This window comes from Phyllostomus hastatus, unplaced genomic scaffold (assembly GCF_019186645.2).
Source record: "Phyllostomus hastatus isolate PE091 unplaced genomic scaffold, TTU_PhHast_1.1 phas_contig_524, whole genome shotgun sequence".
NCBI classification, from domain to species: Eukaryota; Metazoa; Chordata; class Mammalia; order Chiroptera; family Phyllostomidae; genus Phyllostomus; species Phyllostomus hastatus.
The window spans coordinates 2,445,013-2,460,567 of record NW_025333900.1 but is presented as its reverse complement, the minus strand read 5'-3'; the positions used below and the strand labels follow the sequence as shown (position 1 = coordinate 2,460,567).

Below are 15,555 nucleotides of genomic sequence, written 5' to 3'. Positions count from 1 at the left end.
ATTTATTTTTGTTAAGAGTTAAGTATTTTAAAAATGTTTCTGTGCACTGCCTTTGATGAGAGGCGCAGCTCCTGATGAAAACAACTCCCTGTCTTACTTTCTACAAAACATGTGGTCAGGATACTGCGGAATTTCTCCTCTGTGTTAAAGCCTGTGGTTTCCGTTGTAGCCAAAACTGCCGTGGAGTTCTCCTTCTTCCTTGGAAAACCAGGATTTAACATTATTCAATTCTGCTCTGTGAGGAGATACTGAGGGCCAAGGGTGATGTGTGTGCATTTGCCTGTTGACAGAGGGAATTGGCAAATTGTTCATACACAGGCTTGTGTGTGTGAGGCTACTTCATGAAGTGAGGTCAGGGTTTATACAAGTGAAATCTTTTTTGTTGTTGTTGTTAATGAAAAGTTTGCCTCAAATTCGCAGGGCAGCACTCAAGCCACGTGATGTGTAGAAAGTGCTTGCAGGCTCCATGCTCTTGCTGTGGGATGAGACATGCCCGCCCTGTCTTGAATTGCTTAACAATCCTCCCTTGCTCTGAGCAATCCCCTGTCATGGGCTTGTCGTGTCCCTACTGCGGCTTGAAGTTTGTTTTTTGTCCCTGAGAGGGAAGAATCTGCAGGGAAGTCTGTGGGGATGAAGAGGGTAAAAATAGAGCTTCTAGGCCCAGGACTTGGTCTGAAGGCTAGGTTCTTGCTCAGAGTGACAGGCCCTGAGGTGCTATGTGTTTTTAAGCAGGAGTGGTGTCCTGGGATCTTCAGCCGAAGGTGGCCTTTGGGAGAGAACGGGGGGGGTTGGGGGGGTGGTGCGGGCAGCTGGCAGGGCAACCGGCTCTGCATTTTACATCTGCCAGTGGTCACATAGGGTAGGCAGCTCTTGTCTGCCGGCTTTGGAAGGGCTGCAGGGCTCCTTCTCCGCCTTGACAGAGGGGAGTGTGGGAATTTGTGCAGCAGGAGGGAGTTGGTGGCATTCCCTCGGGTGGGTGAAACAAAGGGCTGTTTCTCCTTCATAGTCTGTGCCAAATGAAACTGCTTGTGGCACTTGGCACAGACTGTGCCTCTCCAGATCAGCTGTTGCTTACCCAGAGTCTCACCAGTTTGAGGAAGAGGGGGGAGGGGGAAGGGGTGATGAGAACAGGAGGTGGTGGGAGTTTTTCCGGAGGGCTGTGGGAGGGGTGGGGGCTGCTTTCCTGACCACCTCCTCCCTTTCCTTCCAGTCTCTCTCTCATCCTTTTCTTATGGAGGTTAAAAGGTAAGTGGGCAGTTAGTTGCTAGTGAGGTGACAGTTCCCCACTTGACTCCTGGGGGTGGGTTGTATTGGAGGGCAACCGCAGGGGGAGTGGAGAATGTGATCTGAGAAAGACTTGGGGAAAATCCTTCAGGAAACCTCTTCCTACTGAGCAGAACTCCAGCTAGAATATCACAGCAGGCACTTAGTGTTCAGACCCCAAACACACACGTAACGTTTAGGTGTTACTTAGTTTGCCAAGAACTTTCACACACACTGTGCTAGGGATGGCTAGAGCTCACAGTAACTTCTGACCCTCCTGTCTGGTTTCTTCCTGGTCTCCCATCACCCTCCTTTTCCTACAGTGTTAACAGGTAACAACCTGGTCCTTGGTAGTTTTAGCATCTCTCCCGAGGTCCCTGCCCCGCCTGCCTGCTGGACGTATATATATACGAAGGCTTGTGAGGGAGTCAGCAAGGAGGAGGAGAGCTTTGATGATTTGCTTCTAAATGTCAGAAGGCTTCACTCCCTGCATGTCATTCTCCCTCTTCTCTCCTCTTTGGGTCATTTGTTCTTCTGTTTAGTCTCATTCAATCATGAAATGAATTTGAACACACCCCTCATTATGGGCCTGGTGCTGAGCTTAATTGCTGAACAACTCATATACTATCTGCCCTCTTGGAACTTACAATCATGCAGGGAAGACAGATATTCAATTAAATACATATTTCGTTCTCTTAGTCTTTAAGTAAAGCACATTGCACCACAAGGGAGAAGGTAACTTGGGCTGCCCAGAAGCTCCAGAGGAAGGTTGGCATTACTCTGAGATCTTGGCTCTTTGTCCTCTTCCCCAGTAACGGGAGAGTTGGCGGAGAGCCTTGGCTGGGGAAGTGTGGGGCTGGGGGAGGGACTGAACCTCTTTCGCACTCACCCTGTGTCTCAGTTTTCCATGTAAATAGTTGCGATTTACAATTATGTAAATACTTGTAATAATTGTAAATAGCAATAATTGTAAATCGCAATTATTTACATTCCTCAATGTACTTCTGAGCATCAAATGAGCGTAGTGTGAAAGCACTTGAAGAAGCACGAAGCTCCGTGGAGTGCCGTTACTGTTAATAGATGGTCTGTGAGAGCCTGGCCAGGCCCTGCCTCTGTTGGAGTCTGCGCTGTGCCTCAAGGCCTGACTCAGCTTTGTTGGCTCTGAAAAGTCTCCTGCCAGCTTCCAAGCTGAAAGTGCTATCTCCTTGCTCTGAGCTTCTGTGACATTCAGGCACTGCTCATTTAGCAATCATTGGAAGTCTCTCGTTTGGTGGTCTTCAACTTGTGTTAAACTTTCTGTGTGGTCGCCCTCTCAAATGCAAGCTGCTCGAGGCCAGAGACTGTTCTCTTCCCTTTCGCACACCCTCACTTTACCTAGGACACTTTGTCGGGCATGTTCTCTCCCCAAACCAGGCTATCCCCCACCCCACTTTGGGCAAATGGTCATCTTTGTCAGGAGCATCCTTTCCCTACTGTGGGTGGCATCCTCCTATTTAAGATTCAACTCAAGCTCCCCTCCTCCAGGAAGCTCTCCTGGCTCTCTGCCCTTTCATGGTGCTCGGTATCCTTTTCACCACACTTAATGCGTTGGTTTCGAGTGACCTGTTTGTGTCCCACACTAGCCTGCAAGGTCCCTGAGGGTAGAGATCATGTCCTGTTCTCGCTTTCATTCCCGCAGTGCCAAGCACATCCCAGCCCTCCTGGGCTCTCCATGAACATCAGTTGAGTACACGAATGTCTGGCTCAGTGTTGACTCAGACTTCTCCGGTGGCAAGTAATAGAATTGTTCTGGCGCCAGCTTGTTTAAAGCAGACTTTATTGCAGGGTACGGGGTGAGACTCAGACTCAAACGGAGCGGGACTGGCGTCTGGGACCAGACTAAAGAGATTGTGGACCATGTTTTCCTTTTCTCTATGACCTCTCTGTGTGCAGTCCAGATTGCTCTGATGAAAGATGCCTTTTATCCTACGCTCCTAAGCTTGTATGGTCCAGGTCCAGTCACTGAGTCTGTGGGAGAGGCTGTGGTCCACTGTGGGTCTGCTGCTGCTCATCATCTGTAGCCATGGAGACAGAGGGCTCACATAGCAAACACATGGCCACCAGGAGCCTCTGTCCATGTCCATGGCAGTATGGGGGTGGTGAGTGAGGGTCGTTGTCACAAGGTCCACTGTGAATTAGGAGGACACTCTCTAAAGCTTTCCACTCCATTTAGCAAATCCCTTGACTGGATATGTCCCCTGCTATGGTGCCAGGAGGGGCAGCTAAGTCTGAGCGGCTTTTCCTTCACCACTTATTCCTGGTTTCTGTCAACCAGTCGAAGGGTGGCACTGCCAGCCCTTTTGGGTGGGGTGGGTAGAGTGGGAATTCCATACTGGCAGCTTTGGTGAAGTGTCTCACCTGGCCAGGTGGTTCCTTTGTGAACATTTCAGATCAAGTCTAGTTTATTCTGGAAGTCTGTGGAAAGTCAGTTTTGCCCAGGTCCTTCTTCCCACCTGGGTCAAGTGGAAGGCCTGGTGGCAAGTGGCTGTCAGGAACTGTGTTTATTTGCTTTTCATTGCTTGGGAGATTGTATGATTCCCTCAGGGTGTCCAGCACTGGGGTCTCTAGTCTGGGTTGGGCTCTAGCCAGATCTGGTGACAGCTGGATGAACCTGAATAAGGTCAGTTAGGGTAGGCAGCTGCTAAGGCCGACTGATTTCAAGATCACAGGGTGGCACACCTTGACCTGAGGAATGTGGGAGCTAGAGTAAAACTTGCTTGTCCCCTTCCCAAAACACAGATATGAAAAGTGAGCTTCCGGGACCAAGGGGTTATACCGGGTCGCTGTGGGCAGCCAGGCAGCCTCTAGAACCCAGGCATTCTGGCTCTGTCTGGCCCTGTTTCACTTCCAGCTTCTACTTCATCCTGAAATACCACTCTATCTGTTCTCTGAGTCTTAACCCCTTCATCAGCACAAAACACTGTAATAATAGTCCCTTCAGAATTGTTAGGAGTAAGTGCAGAAAGACACATGGATCCCTGAGCTCAGTGCTGGGCACAGAACAAGCACTCGGCGGCCATTAGGTATTATAGCATCACGTGTGATGAATGTGTGTCCTCAGAGAGGTGGCATTGTGACTTAGTTTTATTAAAAGGTGCCTTAGAGGTGATTGCTTCCTGAGAAGAGGTCTGAAGAGATTGGAGGCACATTACGGGTTAAGTCATGCATTTGAAAGGGGCTTCTTAAACTTTAATGGGCACAGGAATGCCCTGGAAGGCCCCTGTTAAAGTGCAGACTCTGATTTAGGAGCTCTGGGGTGGGGACTGGGGCTCTGCATTTCTAACATTCTCCCTGATGGAGCCCATGCTGCTGGTCCTCGGGCCCACTGTCCAAGTAGCAAGGACCTAGGGAGTGTGGATTTCTCTGAGTACGAGGTTTAACCCTGATTGTTAAAGAAATATGCCACAGAGACTGTCACCTGCCTATGTCGTTTTTCCATTTTTAAATGATTAGTCTGAGTTCATTTCTAGGCAATGGTAAGGATATTGCTTAAAGTTTCTAGAAGCACTTCATCAAAACCTGAATACAGTCTTAGCATTGAGAAATGGATATTCTGTATGGATTGTTCTCTCTCCCTGCTCAGCCACTGGAAGTGGTTTTCCTGTAAACTTTGCATGAGTCAGCTCATTACCAAGGACAGTTCTGTGGCAGCTAGCTAACCATATGCTCCCTCTTCTTTTTCTTTACTAACCACACCTAAATTTCATTTGAAATAGGAATGTGTTAAGAAAACTTTATTTCCCAGATTCTCGTGGAACGAGGAATGGACATAATGATAGAAGACAAAGTCATTAGGTAGGATTTCCAGAAAGGTTTATATTTAAAGATGATTTTCTCAGCTGGTGGGTAAACATTCCTTTTGGAACACACAGATAACAACTGGAATTCCAGCAGCCGTTTTGGAACATGAAGCAGCCTTGAGGGTGGAAGCCACATGGTAAGGATAGTGGGGCAGAAAAACAGAACTGTGGCACTTTGAGGGTGTCACAGCTCATCCCCAGTTAACTGCAGCCTTTCTTTTTTTTTTAAGATTTTATTTATTTATTTTTAGAGAGGGAATGGAGGGAGAAAGAGAGAGAGAGAGAGAAACATCAATGTGCGGTTGCGGGGGGTCATGGCCTGCAACCCAGGCATGTACCCTGACTGGGAATTGAACCTGCGACGCTTTGATTCGCAGCCTGAGCTCAATCCACTGAGCTACGCCAGCCAGGGCGCAGACTTTCTTTATATTAAACCAAAATCCCAGTTGTTTCAGCCACTATTTGGGTTTCCTGTTACATGACACCAGTAGAGCAGATGCAACTTAGCAGGGCAGCCCCAGGTTTAAATCTGAGTCTAAAACTGTCATCCTTCTGAGGGGCCTTTTTGGCATTCCCTAGTCATGGAGGGGTGAGGGAATGGGTTAAGAGTCAGAAGCCTGGGTTCTCAGCTCAGCTCAGCTCAGCCATCAACTAGCAATGTGATCCTATTCCATTAAAGCCTCAGTCCCCTTGCCTGTAAAATGAGGATGACAAAGGAGTGTCCAGAACTCATTCTGCTGGTGTTGAGCGGGGTATCTGTCTCAGGATGACGGTGACCAGTGCTGAGCAGTGAAGGGACATGCAGGGGTGAAGCGTAGGGACAGGCAGTGTCACACCTTTCAGTGCTTCCATTGTGGTGCCCTCCTTGGTGTGCTGAGGGCAGCAGAGCGCCGCTGCCTCTGTTGTAACCAGAAGGGCTGAACTAAGTGCCCTGTTACCATTAGTGTTCTGTGAGTGTGGTTTTGTTTGGAGGGAGGCAGGGCAGCACACGTAGCTTTCAATTGGGCCTTGAGACACCTGCCTCAGTATCTTTCCTCCACCAGCTTGTGAGAACTAAGTTGAGGCCCAAAAGGTAGCTCAGGCAACATCTCAACTCCCCACATTGCTTTGCTGCTGAAAACCAAGTGACTCCACCCTAGCTCCTTGCTTGGAGGCAGCCAAATGCACTGAGCAGTTAGCAGGCTGTGTTTGCTGTCTTCTGCTGATTGGAACCTGCAGTGGAAGATTTTCAGCCACAGAATGGTCCACACTTCTGTCCAAGTGAGAGATTTTTGTTTTTAGCTTCACAGTTCTCAAAACTATCCTGCAAACCTGGAGCCATCAGTCCTTGTCCTTCCCCTCCTCTTCACCCCGGTTAATATGTCTGGTGCCCTGCACTGTTTCAACCCAGGCAGAGCCAGCTGGTTCCTGAGGGCAAAGCCCATGTCTTTGCAGTGAACTGACGCTATCCAGGGGTGTGCCGTCTCTGGCTCGGCAGAGGTGCGCAGAGCCCTGAACTAGGGCTGCTTGTTGGGAACTCTGTGCTGCCTGGTGGGGCTCCCAGCTGCTGAATGATCTGAAAAATGCCTGCAGTTCCTTACTGTGGCCTGGGTTTTTTCCCTAGACTTTAAAATTTGATGCGATTGAAATAAGGTGTTTTTCCGAGGAGACATGTTACACATGGGTAAGTATCCTTGTTTAGTAAGACTAAAGGTAACCGGCACTGTGTGTACTTCCAGTTATTCTTTTTTTTAAAAAAAAAAAGTTATAACTACAATTTTTAATGGAAGGGTGTGTGTGGGGGGAGGGGGAGTACACCAGGCAGCCAGGACAAGAGTTCACAATGAACAGTGACCCTTTACACTCCAGCTCCAATTTCCCTTCCTCAGAAGCACTTCTGTTGGCCTGACCGAGAACATGATGTTGCGCCACTTTTCCAGGAAGAACAGAGGGACAGCATAGGGCTTTATCCTGCCTGTCTCAGGGCTGTTGTCACCAAGTCAGTGAGAGAATTGAGGAAAACCCAAGACAGTTAAATTGCAACAAGGGGCTGGATATTCAGTAAGGCTGGGGCTGGTGCAGGTGGTGGTAAACATTTTCACGTTGTTTTGGAAAAGTGTCCCTACCACCCCAATAGCAAGGCAGCACATAGTGTGAATAAGGCTTGCCTCTTGCCAGATATTTTTGCTACTTTAACCCCAGGGCCTGTTGAGCCAGCACATGGGAGCTTTTGTGAGGTTGCCCAAGATGTCGGCATGGCTCAGGTGCCAGGCAAGGAGGCGGGGAAGCACTCTGGCATGTGCTGCCCCAGGTGGCACAGCTGGGCAGGCCCACAGAGATGCGGGGCTGAGCCCTTTGCCCTGGTCCAGTCTGTGCGGGAACTTGCTGAGACAAAAAGCTCAACCAGCGTGTCAAATATTTTTACCTGCGTAGCTGAAGGGATGGGCTTGCCCTTTTCTGGTTATGAGGTGGGGGTTCTGCAGTCACAGGCCTGGACCCTGAGACCCCGCTGGACAACGTATCAGTGACAACAGAGAGAATTTTTCTCCTCCCTTTCCACCATTTGTCCCTTGTTTTTTATTAAAGAAACAACAGTGATATCACCATGCAAGAACCACTGAACCACTGGACCTTGAAGATCACACAAGATGTAGTCTCAATCCATCATGAGGGACAAGAGGCATGGGTGTCTGGATTCCCACTCAGTGCAGCATGCATCTTCATGGGCTGTCAAGCCTGGGAGAAGAATCTGTTCAATTCTGCCTTCGTGGTTCACTCTTCCTGTCTCTTCTGCAAACAGGCTCGTTTGACAAGGGTGCCTCGCTGTAACCTGGGGCGCTGCACTGTGAGTGCACTGGATGGCCATGGCTTGCCAATGTGAAATAAGGAGAGCATTTTTTTGATTAATGGCACATGAGCATTTAGGAAAGCAACTGGCTGCATGCCTATGATTGTCAGATGCTCTTCCTCTCTGGCATCAGGCAGCACACTGTTATCTTCCTGCCTTTGCTGCAGCTCTGGGTGGGCCCCACGCCGTGCAGGTCCCTCCTGTGACATTATTTCCCTTGCAGGAAGTCATAAATATTGGCTGGCTGTCCCTTGGTTGTGGGAGGCCTCGCTGCGGGGAGACTCAGCCTGCCCACACACAGATGGGCAGTGCACAGAAGGGAGGGAGGAGCTGGGTGAGTGAAGGAAACAGCTTCCCCAACTTGGAGGCTTGGCGAGAGTTGGGTCTCTTTCCTGATCTGTGGTTCTCTGTCAGAAAGTGATGTTATCACTTAAGATGGGCAACAGGATAACTGGATGGAAGCAAAGTGTGAATCTGGATTACACTTTCTCGGAGCTTAAGAACAGTGCTTTAGAGTCAAACAGGCCTGAGTTTGGAAGCCACAGGTGTTGTAAAGATGACATTAAACTGTGTGTGAAAGTGGCGTAGCGCAGTGCCAGGTATGTAGTGAACATTTATTACATGGGAGCGGCGAGTGGTGGTAATGACAGGAATCAAGCATCCAGAGAGCTGGAGTTAGAAATCAGGGATGCCGTGCTTCAGGTACCGCAGGGGACAACCATTGTTCATACTGTTTGGGATGTTTTGCGCGCTTGAGTGCCCTGGCTCCTCATTAGAGTTCTAATGAGGACTCTAGGGTCACGTAAGTGAGGCCTCTTTTGGACTCTGTTGAGGGAGGCTTAGGTGTTCAGTCCCTGAAGCCCCTTGTTAGCCCTGGTTGTCCCTGAGGGGATCATCACAGCACAGACACATCATGGGCCCCCTCGCAGGGCTCCAAAGCCACACACAGTTCGAAGGCCTGCCCCGGAACCCTCGAGCAGGAGGCTATGGCTGGGGGCAGGGCACACTGACGCTGAGGGAGGCTCACCGGAGATTGGGATTTTGTCTGTAGGACATGGGGGCCATGGCAGACATTGTGCAGGAATGTGGTGAGCAGGTCTGTGTTGGGATAGAGGACTCGGGCAGTAGGATTGGACAGGTGAAAACCACAGGTGAGAAGACCATGACTCGTCATCTAGGCAGGAGAGGAGGCCCTTAATGGAAGATCACGGAGAAGCTTCAAGAGCTAATTGGCAGGTGTTCATGATTAGCTGGAAGTGGGGAGGAGGAGGTGACTTCTCCGCGATGCCATTCCCTAAAAAAGGGAGTGAGGAGGAGCAGGACGGGGCAGAGGGATGGGGGTGGGAAACATGGAAGCAGTGGTCTAGCACATAATGAGTTTGGGACGCCCTCGAGGGAGACATACTCGCGAAGCAGAAGAGCTGACATTGACTCAGGCCCAACCCTGTGTCAGACAGTGCTAAGCACCTTACACATACTGTTTTGTTTTAACAGCCCTAAAAAGTAAGTGCCATTATTCCCACTGTACAGATAAGGAAGTTGAGGCACAATGAGAAAGTAAGTGGACCAAAGTTAACAAGGCTACTGAGGGACAGAGCCACAATTTGACCCCAGGGCGTGTGGGCTCAGCACCATCGGCTCTTCAGGTAGCGTCTGTGCTGCACTGCCGCTCTGTGGCGTTTGGACACCTGGGTCAGGAGCTCAGGGTGGATCTGACCTGTAGCTACGGAGCCCTCTGAGTCCAGGATTGCTCTAGCACTTGTGGAGAGCCAGCCAGTGAGTGTCTTGGCATCAAACCATTCATAGGCTGAATAAGCAGGTATAAATACCACATCACGGAGGCGCCCTCCAACTTGGGGTGTGGTAGAAGACAACAGGCTGTGTCTTAAGCACCACTGCTCGAGGCCCACAAGCCCCTCTAGGGTGCTTTGCCCAGAGGAAGAGAGAGGCAGGAAGGAGTCATGTAATGCAATTGACGGTAGCTTTAGGACAAGCGAGGTCCACAAAACTGAGTGGGAAAGGGTGGGCAGGGCGGCAGGCACGCGTGCCAGACTGGCAGGTGGTCTGGAGAAACGCTAACTGTCCTTCGGGAGACTGCCGTGGCAGGACTTACCTCGAGCTTATTCTTTCCCCAGGACTAACTTGAGTGCTTTAGAAATCCAGATAAACTCTTAGCAAGTTGATACCCTCAAGGTCAATAGAGAACGTCTAGTTCAATGCCCTCACTTTCCAGATAAGGACATAGAGGCCCAGAGAAATTAAGTGACTTGACCAAAATTGTCCAGTTAAGTGTGACAGGGACACTGCTTCTCTGTCATAGGATGTTGTAAACAGGTCCAAGGATGGACACACCAAGCCCCTCTACCTGAGAATGTGGAACTGTGACCCTCCTTTACTTCCAAAAGGGCTCCCTCTAGGGTAGAGGCTGGTTTCCTTCCCTCTAGCAAGGCAGAGCCTGTTGGGTGTTCTACCAAAGCTTCTCTTTCTAGCCCTTGCACTCTCTTGGATAACTGCAATTGAGTTCTGACTATTAGATTTACTGAGAGCTCTGCTGGTGAGGAGAAGGAAGAAGGGAGAAGCTCAGCCTGGAACTGAAATCCTTCCAGCAAACCACTCGCCCTCTCTGCTGTGGCTACTCCTGCCCCAGTGGCCCTCCTCCTGCACAGCTGAGCGCCGTGCGTATCCCCCAGTGCAATGCCATGGGATGCTGACTTCCAGTGGGGTTTGGGTGATGCTCTCAGCAAAGACATCAACAGTGTATGGGGTCACTCTGCTTTCCCAGGCTGGAGGTTCCCAGGCAATGGAAAAGCAGCTCCCTTTGCATTGTTCTCTCAAGCCCTTGCTCCTCAGAAGTGTGATTCCTGGGCCAGTGGATCAGCATGCACTGGGAGCTAGTTAGAAATGAGGACTCTCAGGTCCTCCCCCCACCACTCCTGATCTATTGAGTTGGCACCGGCACTTTGACAAGGCTCCTGGGCGATTCCCAGCACCGGTGCTGGAGAGCTGTGCTATGTGAGGTTGCTTTTTCCCAGAGCCACACTCCTATATCATTGGACCAAGGACATGTCATGCAGCAATTTCCCCCACCTCAAGTGTAGCCAGAAAGCTTTGCAGCCCTGCTTGCTTCTCCCAAACCTTCAAAAAGACGTTAGGACCAGAAGATTAAATAGTAAAGCTCTTTGCTTTACGGGACAAATACCCAGTCTTCTCAAAAAAGGAGTCAGATATCAGTACTGAAAGAGTAAAGTGGTCTGAGGCTCACGCTTCTGGGTAGTGAGACCTCAAAGTGCCCCCTGCCCCTCCAAGGCCCTGCTGCGATATAAGAGTGTCTGATATCTGATGCTGCCCAGAGGGTTCTGAGTGAGTTACTAAGTCAACTCACATTCATCAATCCCACATTATTAAAGTGCAGATAGTTGGGCAATGCATTTTAGACATTCTTAAAACAAATGTATGGAAGAAAGTCCTGGAACACAAATGTCATGTAGAAAGTTAACTTACGTGCAACAACCCTTCCCTCCCCAGCAGTACCGGAAACGTGAGATTGCCCGGCACCCCACACCTCGTACAATGTTGCAGATGAGGTGACCTATCCCTGCCTTCATGCCCCTTCCCCAGCCCAATAAGGATTTTTGGTGGTTGATAGAACACACAGGAGGCAAGAAAATGATTTTTTAAGGTTTTTTGAATTGTTTTTAAAGAAACTGCATACATCATCAGAGACAAACAATAATTTAAATACCATGCAGTTTCTGTATGTACAAAACCTAGGCCATAGAGATCCAGTTTAATTTGTATTCTATTTACATTGTCTTCCTCACACAGCCGTCGTCTGTTAAATTTGAACACGAGAGAGCTCTCCTATACAAAGAAAAACTATGTACAGACACCTGGGAAGCAAGTGGAAAAAGCAACCGGTTTGGGGATTAACAGACAAATGGGAGGAAGAACTCACTTAAGGTGACCTCGGCACACTGGCTGTGCGCAGGGGGAGCCGGGCGGCCATTCACCGAAGCACACTCCACGGTTGTCATTCAGCAAATAGAGATACACGTTCATAAGCGGGAGAAAAATAAACTCGGAGGTTTCACCACATCTACCATCACACTGTTTGGTTTCTCTAATCTGATATAAAGGCTAAAGTTTCACGTTTTCCAGGGCTTTGGGGGTCTTGGGAGGGAACAGCGCAATTTCGAAAGAGCACAGAGGCCGACCGATGGCACTGGTCTGTCACAGAGGCAACGGGGGGCTGGGCAGTGTCTTGTTTCAAAGGAAACATTTCGATCTGAGAAATACCACATTTTTCCTTTCATGCTAATCCAAATGACAAGAGGCTCAGCTGGAAATTTATACACAGGAAATAAAACTTTACTTGAAAAAACAGCTTTTTCAGAAAAGGAACGCATTGTAAACCAGGTAGGCCATCCTCCCCGCCCCATAATTAATGTCAATTTGTCATCGTAGAAAGTAACACACATTTTTCAATTGTCATAATAATGTGGCAAAAAAGAAATTTGGATAGATTTCTGTAAAGACCTCAAGATATCAGGAAAGGAAAGAGACAGCCGAGGTGCCATCTGGGGTCCACTGAGGCTGCTGAGCCACTTACAGTGGGTCTGAAATCACCCACCTCTGTGGTGGGAGCTCTCAGTGGCATGGAGGGTGCACCCCTAACCCTGCAAGTGACTTCTGGAGAATGGCACTCTGCAGGAAGACAAGTAGAGCATGTGTTCAGCTTCTTCCATGAACAAAGGGGACTGCAAGAGTAGGGCACTTTGGGCGGAAAACCTGGACTACCAGCTGGCTGGCTCCATGGAAATTGGTTTGGGCCTCAAGTCCCCTGGAATCCTAAAGGCCCAAGAACCCAGGCAAGCAGAGAAGCCACTGGCCTTGGTTGGAGGAGCCCTGGTCATGGAATGAGTTTCCACTGGACTGGCTCCTGGGCCAGGGGGAAGGCCTGACCCTGCCGCCAGGGCACTGCGAGCCACCAGAAGCACAGCTGCCAGGAAGAGGAAGCTCAGACTCAGCTCCCAGCAAAGCAGGCACCTCCGCCTCGAATAGGTGCCTGCCATAGAGAAGTCAAATGAAAGAGCCCTACATCTTTTGTCACATCATTTGCACATTCAGACGTCAGCAAGCCTTTTGGGAAGACAGTGCTTACAGCCACACTGAAGTCCTGACCACACACATTTTCCCTGAAGGTACTTCTACCCATGTCAGTAACTATTCAGATTCAGCATTCAAAGAAAAAAAAGGGTCTAGTGATGGCATCCTCCTGGGACGGGTGGCAGCGTGCTCGTTCCAGGTGCTGCGAGCAAAGCATATGCAGCTTTGCAGCGGCTGGTGGGCAGTGCCTGGAGAACTGCCCAGAGATCCCTGCAAATACACACAGCTCTGGGTAATGGCCACGAGAGCCGAGAATGCCTGCAGAAAGTGAGTGGCCTCACTGATGACGTGCATCCCAAGAGTAACCTGCGTCCCACACAGTTGGTGGTGGGGACTGGTTAACTCTTTGTTGTGAAGGCCAAGCTGGCATCTTTCTAAATCCTGGGCATGTGTGGTGGAGAGCGACCCATTCCCTGGGAAGATCATGGTAACTCTGAGACCACTGCGGGCAGCCAGGCAGAGCCTGGCGACGGAGGCCCTGCAAGCGCCCAGGAGAGAAACAGAACTGCTGCAATGGGCCCCAGGGAGACGGCCGTTAGGGTTTGGGACTTGTTCTCTCTCTCACTGCACATGCTGCCCTCAGTTAACAGGGCATGCTTTCCTGTGGTCCCAAGTGAGGAGAACAGTTAGGGATATGTCTCCAATCACCCTCACCAGCCTTATGAGGACATGAAGGGTTCTCTGTGGATAAATATGAGCGGGGAGGCACAGCACAAGGCAGGCGTGGCTGGTGTTGGCATGATTCTGGCCCGTGCCATGCTCTGGGGCTTTTCCATAGAGACTCTTCAGTGCAAAGACAGGAGACGAGAAGGCCATCAAGTGCTTCTAGGGTACCAATCAGCTCATCAGTGACTGGGACACCAGTCTTTCAGGCATGGTTTCTGGCCTGCAGGCACTGGTTCTACACTCAGAAGCCATTAACTCCCAGCCATACAGTCACCAGTGCTGGGGCGTACTGAGAAAATGACACCTCAGCCAAGCCGAGTTTCTCATGGCAGCCTTCAGCCTTTGTGCCCTCAATATGGTCCTTTTGCTCACGAGCATGATACTATAGGCACACCTTAGCGATGGCTGTTCATGTGCATTAAGATCACCTGTAACATTGGACTTTGAATACAATGGGTCAGTTCACTTGAACTGAGCAGATGGCGACTTTCCCCTTCCAAATCAGAGCTCCCTGGAAGGCAGCTCACCTCTGTCTAGGGGACAGAATAGGCATTCAGTGTCAGCCTCGCATGCCTGGAACACAAGCACTCTTAGGACTGACCATCAACCACAGACTCCCCCTGGGAAAAGGGCTCTTCCCTTTTGCTCGCTGCATGGAGGGTGGCCAGAGGGAGAAAGGTCAGTGCAACTGAGCCAGTGCTCCCTCTCAGCATCCTCCTCCTACGGGGATCCCAAACCAGAAGCCATGCCTGCAGCCATTGTGTTTGGCCGGGTCTAGAAGGCCGACCAGATCATTTGCTTTGTGAAGTCCTTCCCAGGCCACACCCACCACCTTGGCTTTCTTTGGACTTAGGTGACAGATACTTTTGAGGAAGAGGTTCCCTGGAGCCCAAGTGAATGCAGAGCCTGCTGGGCTTGGCTGGAGAGGACTGGGGCTGCTCTGAGGGTCGGAGAGTCTTCGCTGAGGTGCCGCCGGTGCTGGCAGCCCTGCCGGTGATGGGTACAGTCTGGGGTCTGCGGTGGTGCCAGCAGCTCTGACCGGGGAGCAGTAACCATGGTGCTTTCGCAAACAGAATCTTGATTGTGTTTCCTTTTATTTTTCTTCTTCTTTTTAAAAAAGGCAGTTCAGAAGATTTACATCGTGATGGGGAAGTGAATAAATACCAGCACTTATGGTTCTTATAAATTTATGTTTTGAAGACAGCATAGCACTCAAGAGGACTTTGACTGTTAAGGTCGGTGAAACCTAGGAAAACAAATACTTAAGTAAAGACCAAGCATCTGGCAAAGGTGCTCAGTTTCCCAGTTCAAGCTTTCCATCCTTAGAGTCCTTGTTTCTGACAGCGAGAGGGAATTTTAAATCTCTCTCTACCACAGGCACATGCCCACAGAGCTTCTCGGGCACCCGAGACCCAGTGAATTCACCTTCAGGTTTGGAATAGTTTCATCTGGACACCTAGGGACTAATCTGGTGGCCCTGGTGCCCTCAGCCCAGACTCGGCGGTGAGGTGCAGAACTCAACCCCGTGTCTCAAGTCCAGGCACCATTTCTCCAAAGATTCCCCAAAGGAGAGTGTCACAAGGATTGTTAATGGCTCTGCCACTGACTAGCCAAGTGACCTTACATAAGCGCGCCAACTGCTGTGTTCCGTTTTCCCAAACGTCATCACACAGGGCCTCCTGGGGGGCCGGCATGGAATCCCAGAGGCGAGCTAGGTTTGGCCTCTGCTGACTGGCTGTACATTGTCACTGATGTTTTCTCCTCAGCTTCAGTTCTTGTAGAAACACTTAGGCT

General features: G+C 50.0%; 1 protein-coding gene across 9 annotated transcripts in view; it reads right to left on the bottom strand.

Moving 5' to 3' along the window:
* Nucleotides 1–11,596: 11,596 nt before the first annotated feature.
* Nucleotides 11,597–15,555, bottom strand: part of PHACTR1 (phosphatase and actin regulator 1) — a 537,076-nt gene continuing 533,117 nt past the window's right edge. For all 9 annotated transcript variants that reach the window (XM_045847180.1, XM_045847179.1, XM_045847177.1 and 6 more), the window contains one exon: nt 11,597–15,007. In XM_045847180.1, coding sequence (XP_045703136.1) covers nt 14,992–15,007 — 16 coding nt within the window. In that variant the 3' untranslated portion in view covers nt 11,597–14,991. The remainder of the gene's footprint in view (nt 15,008–15,555) is intronic.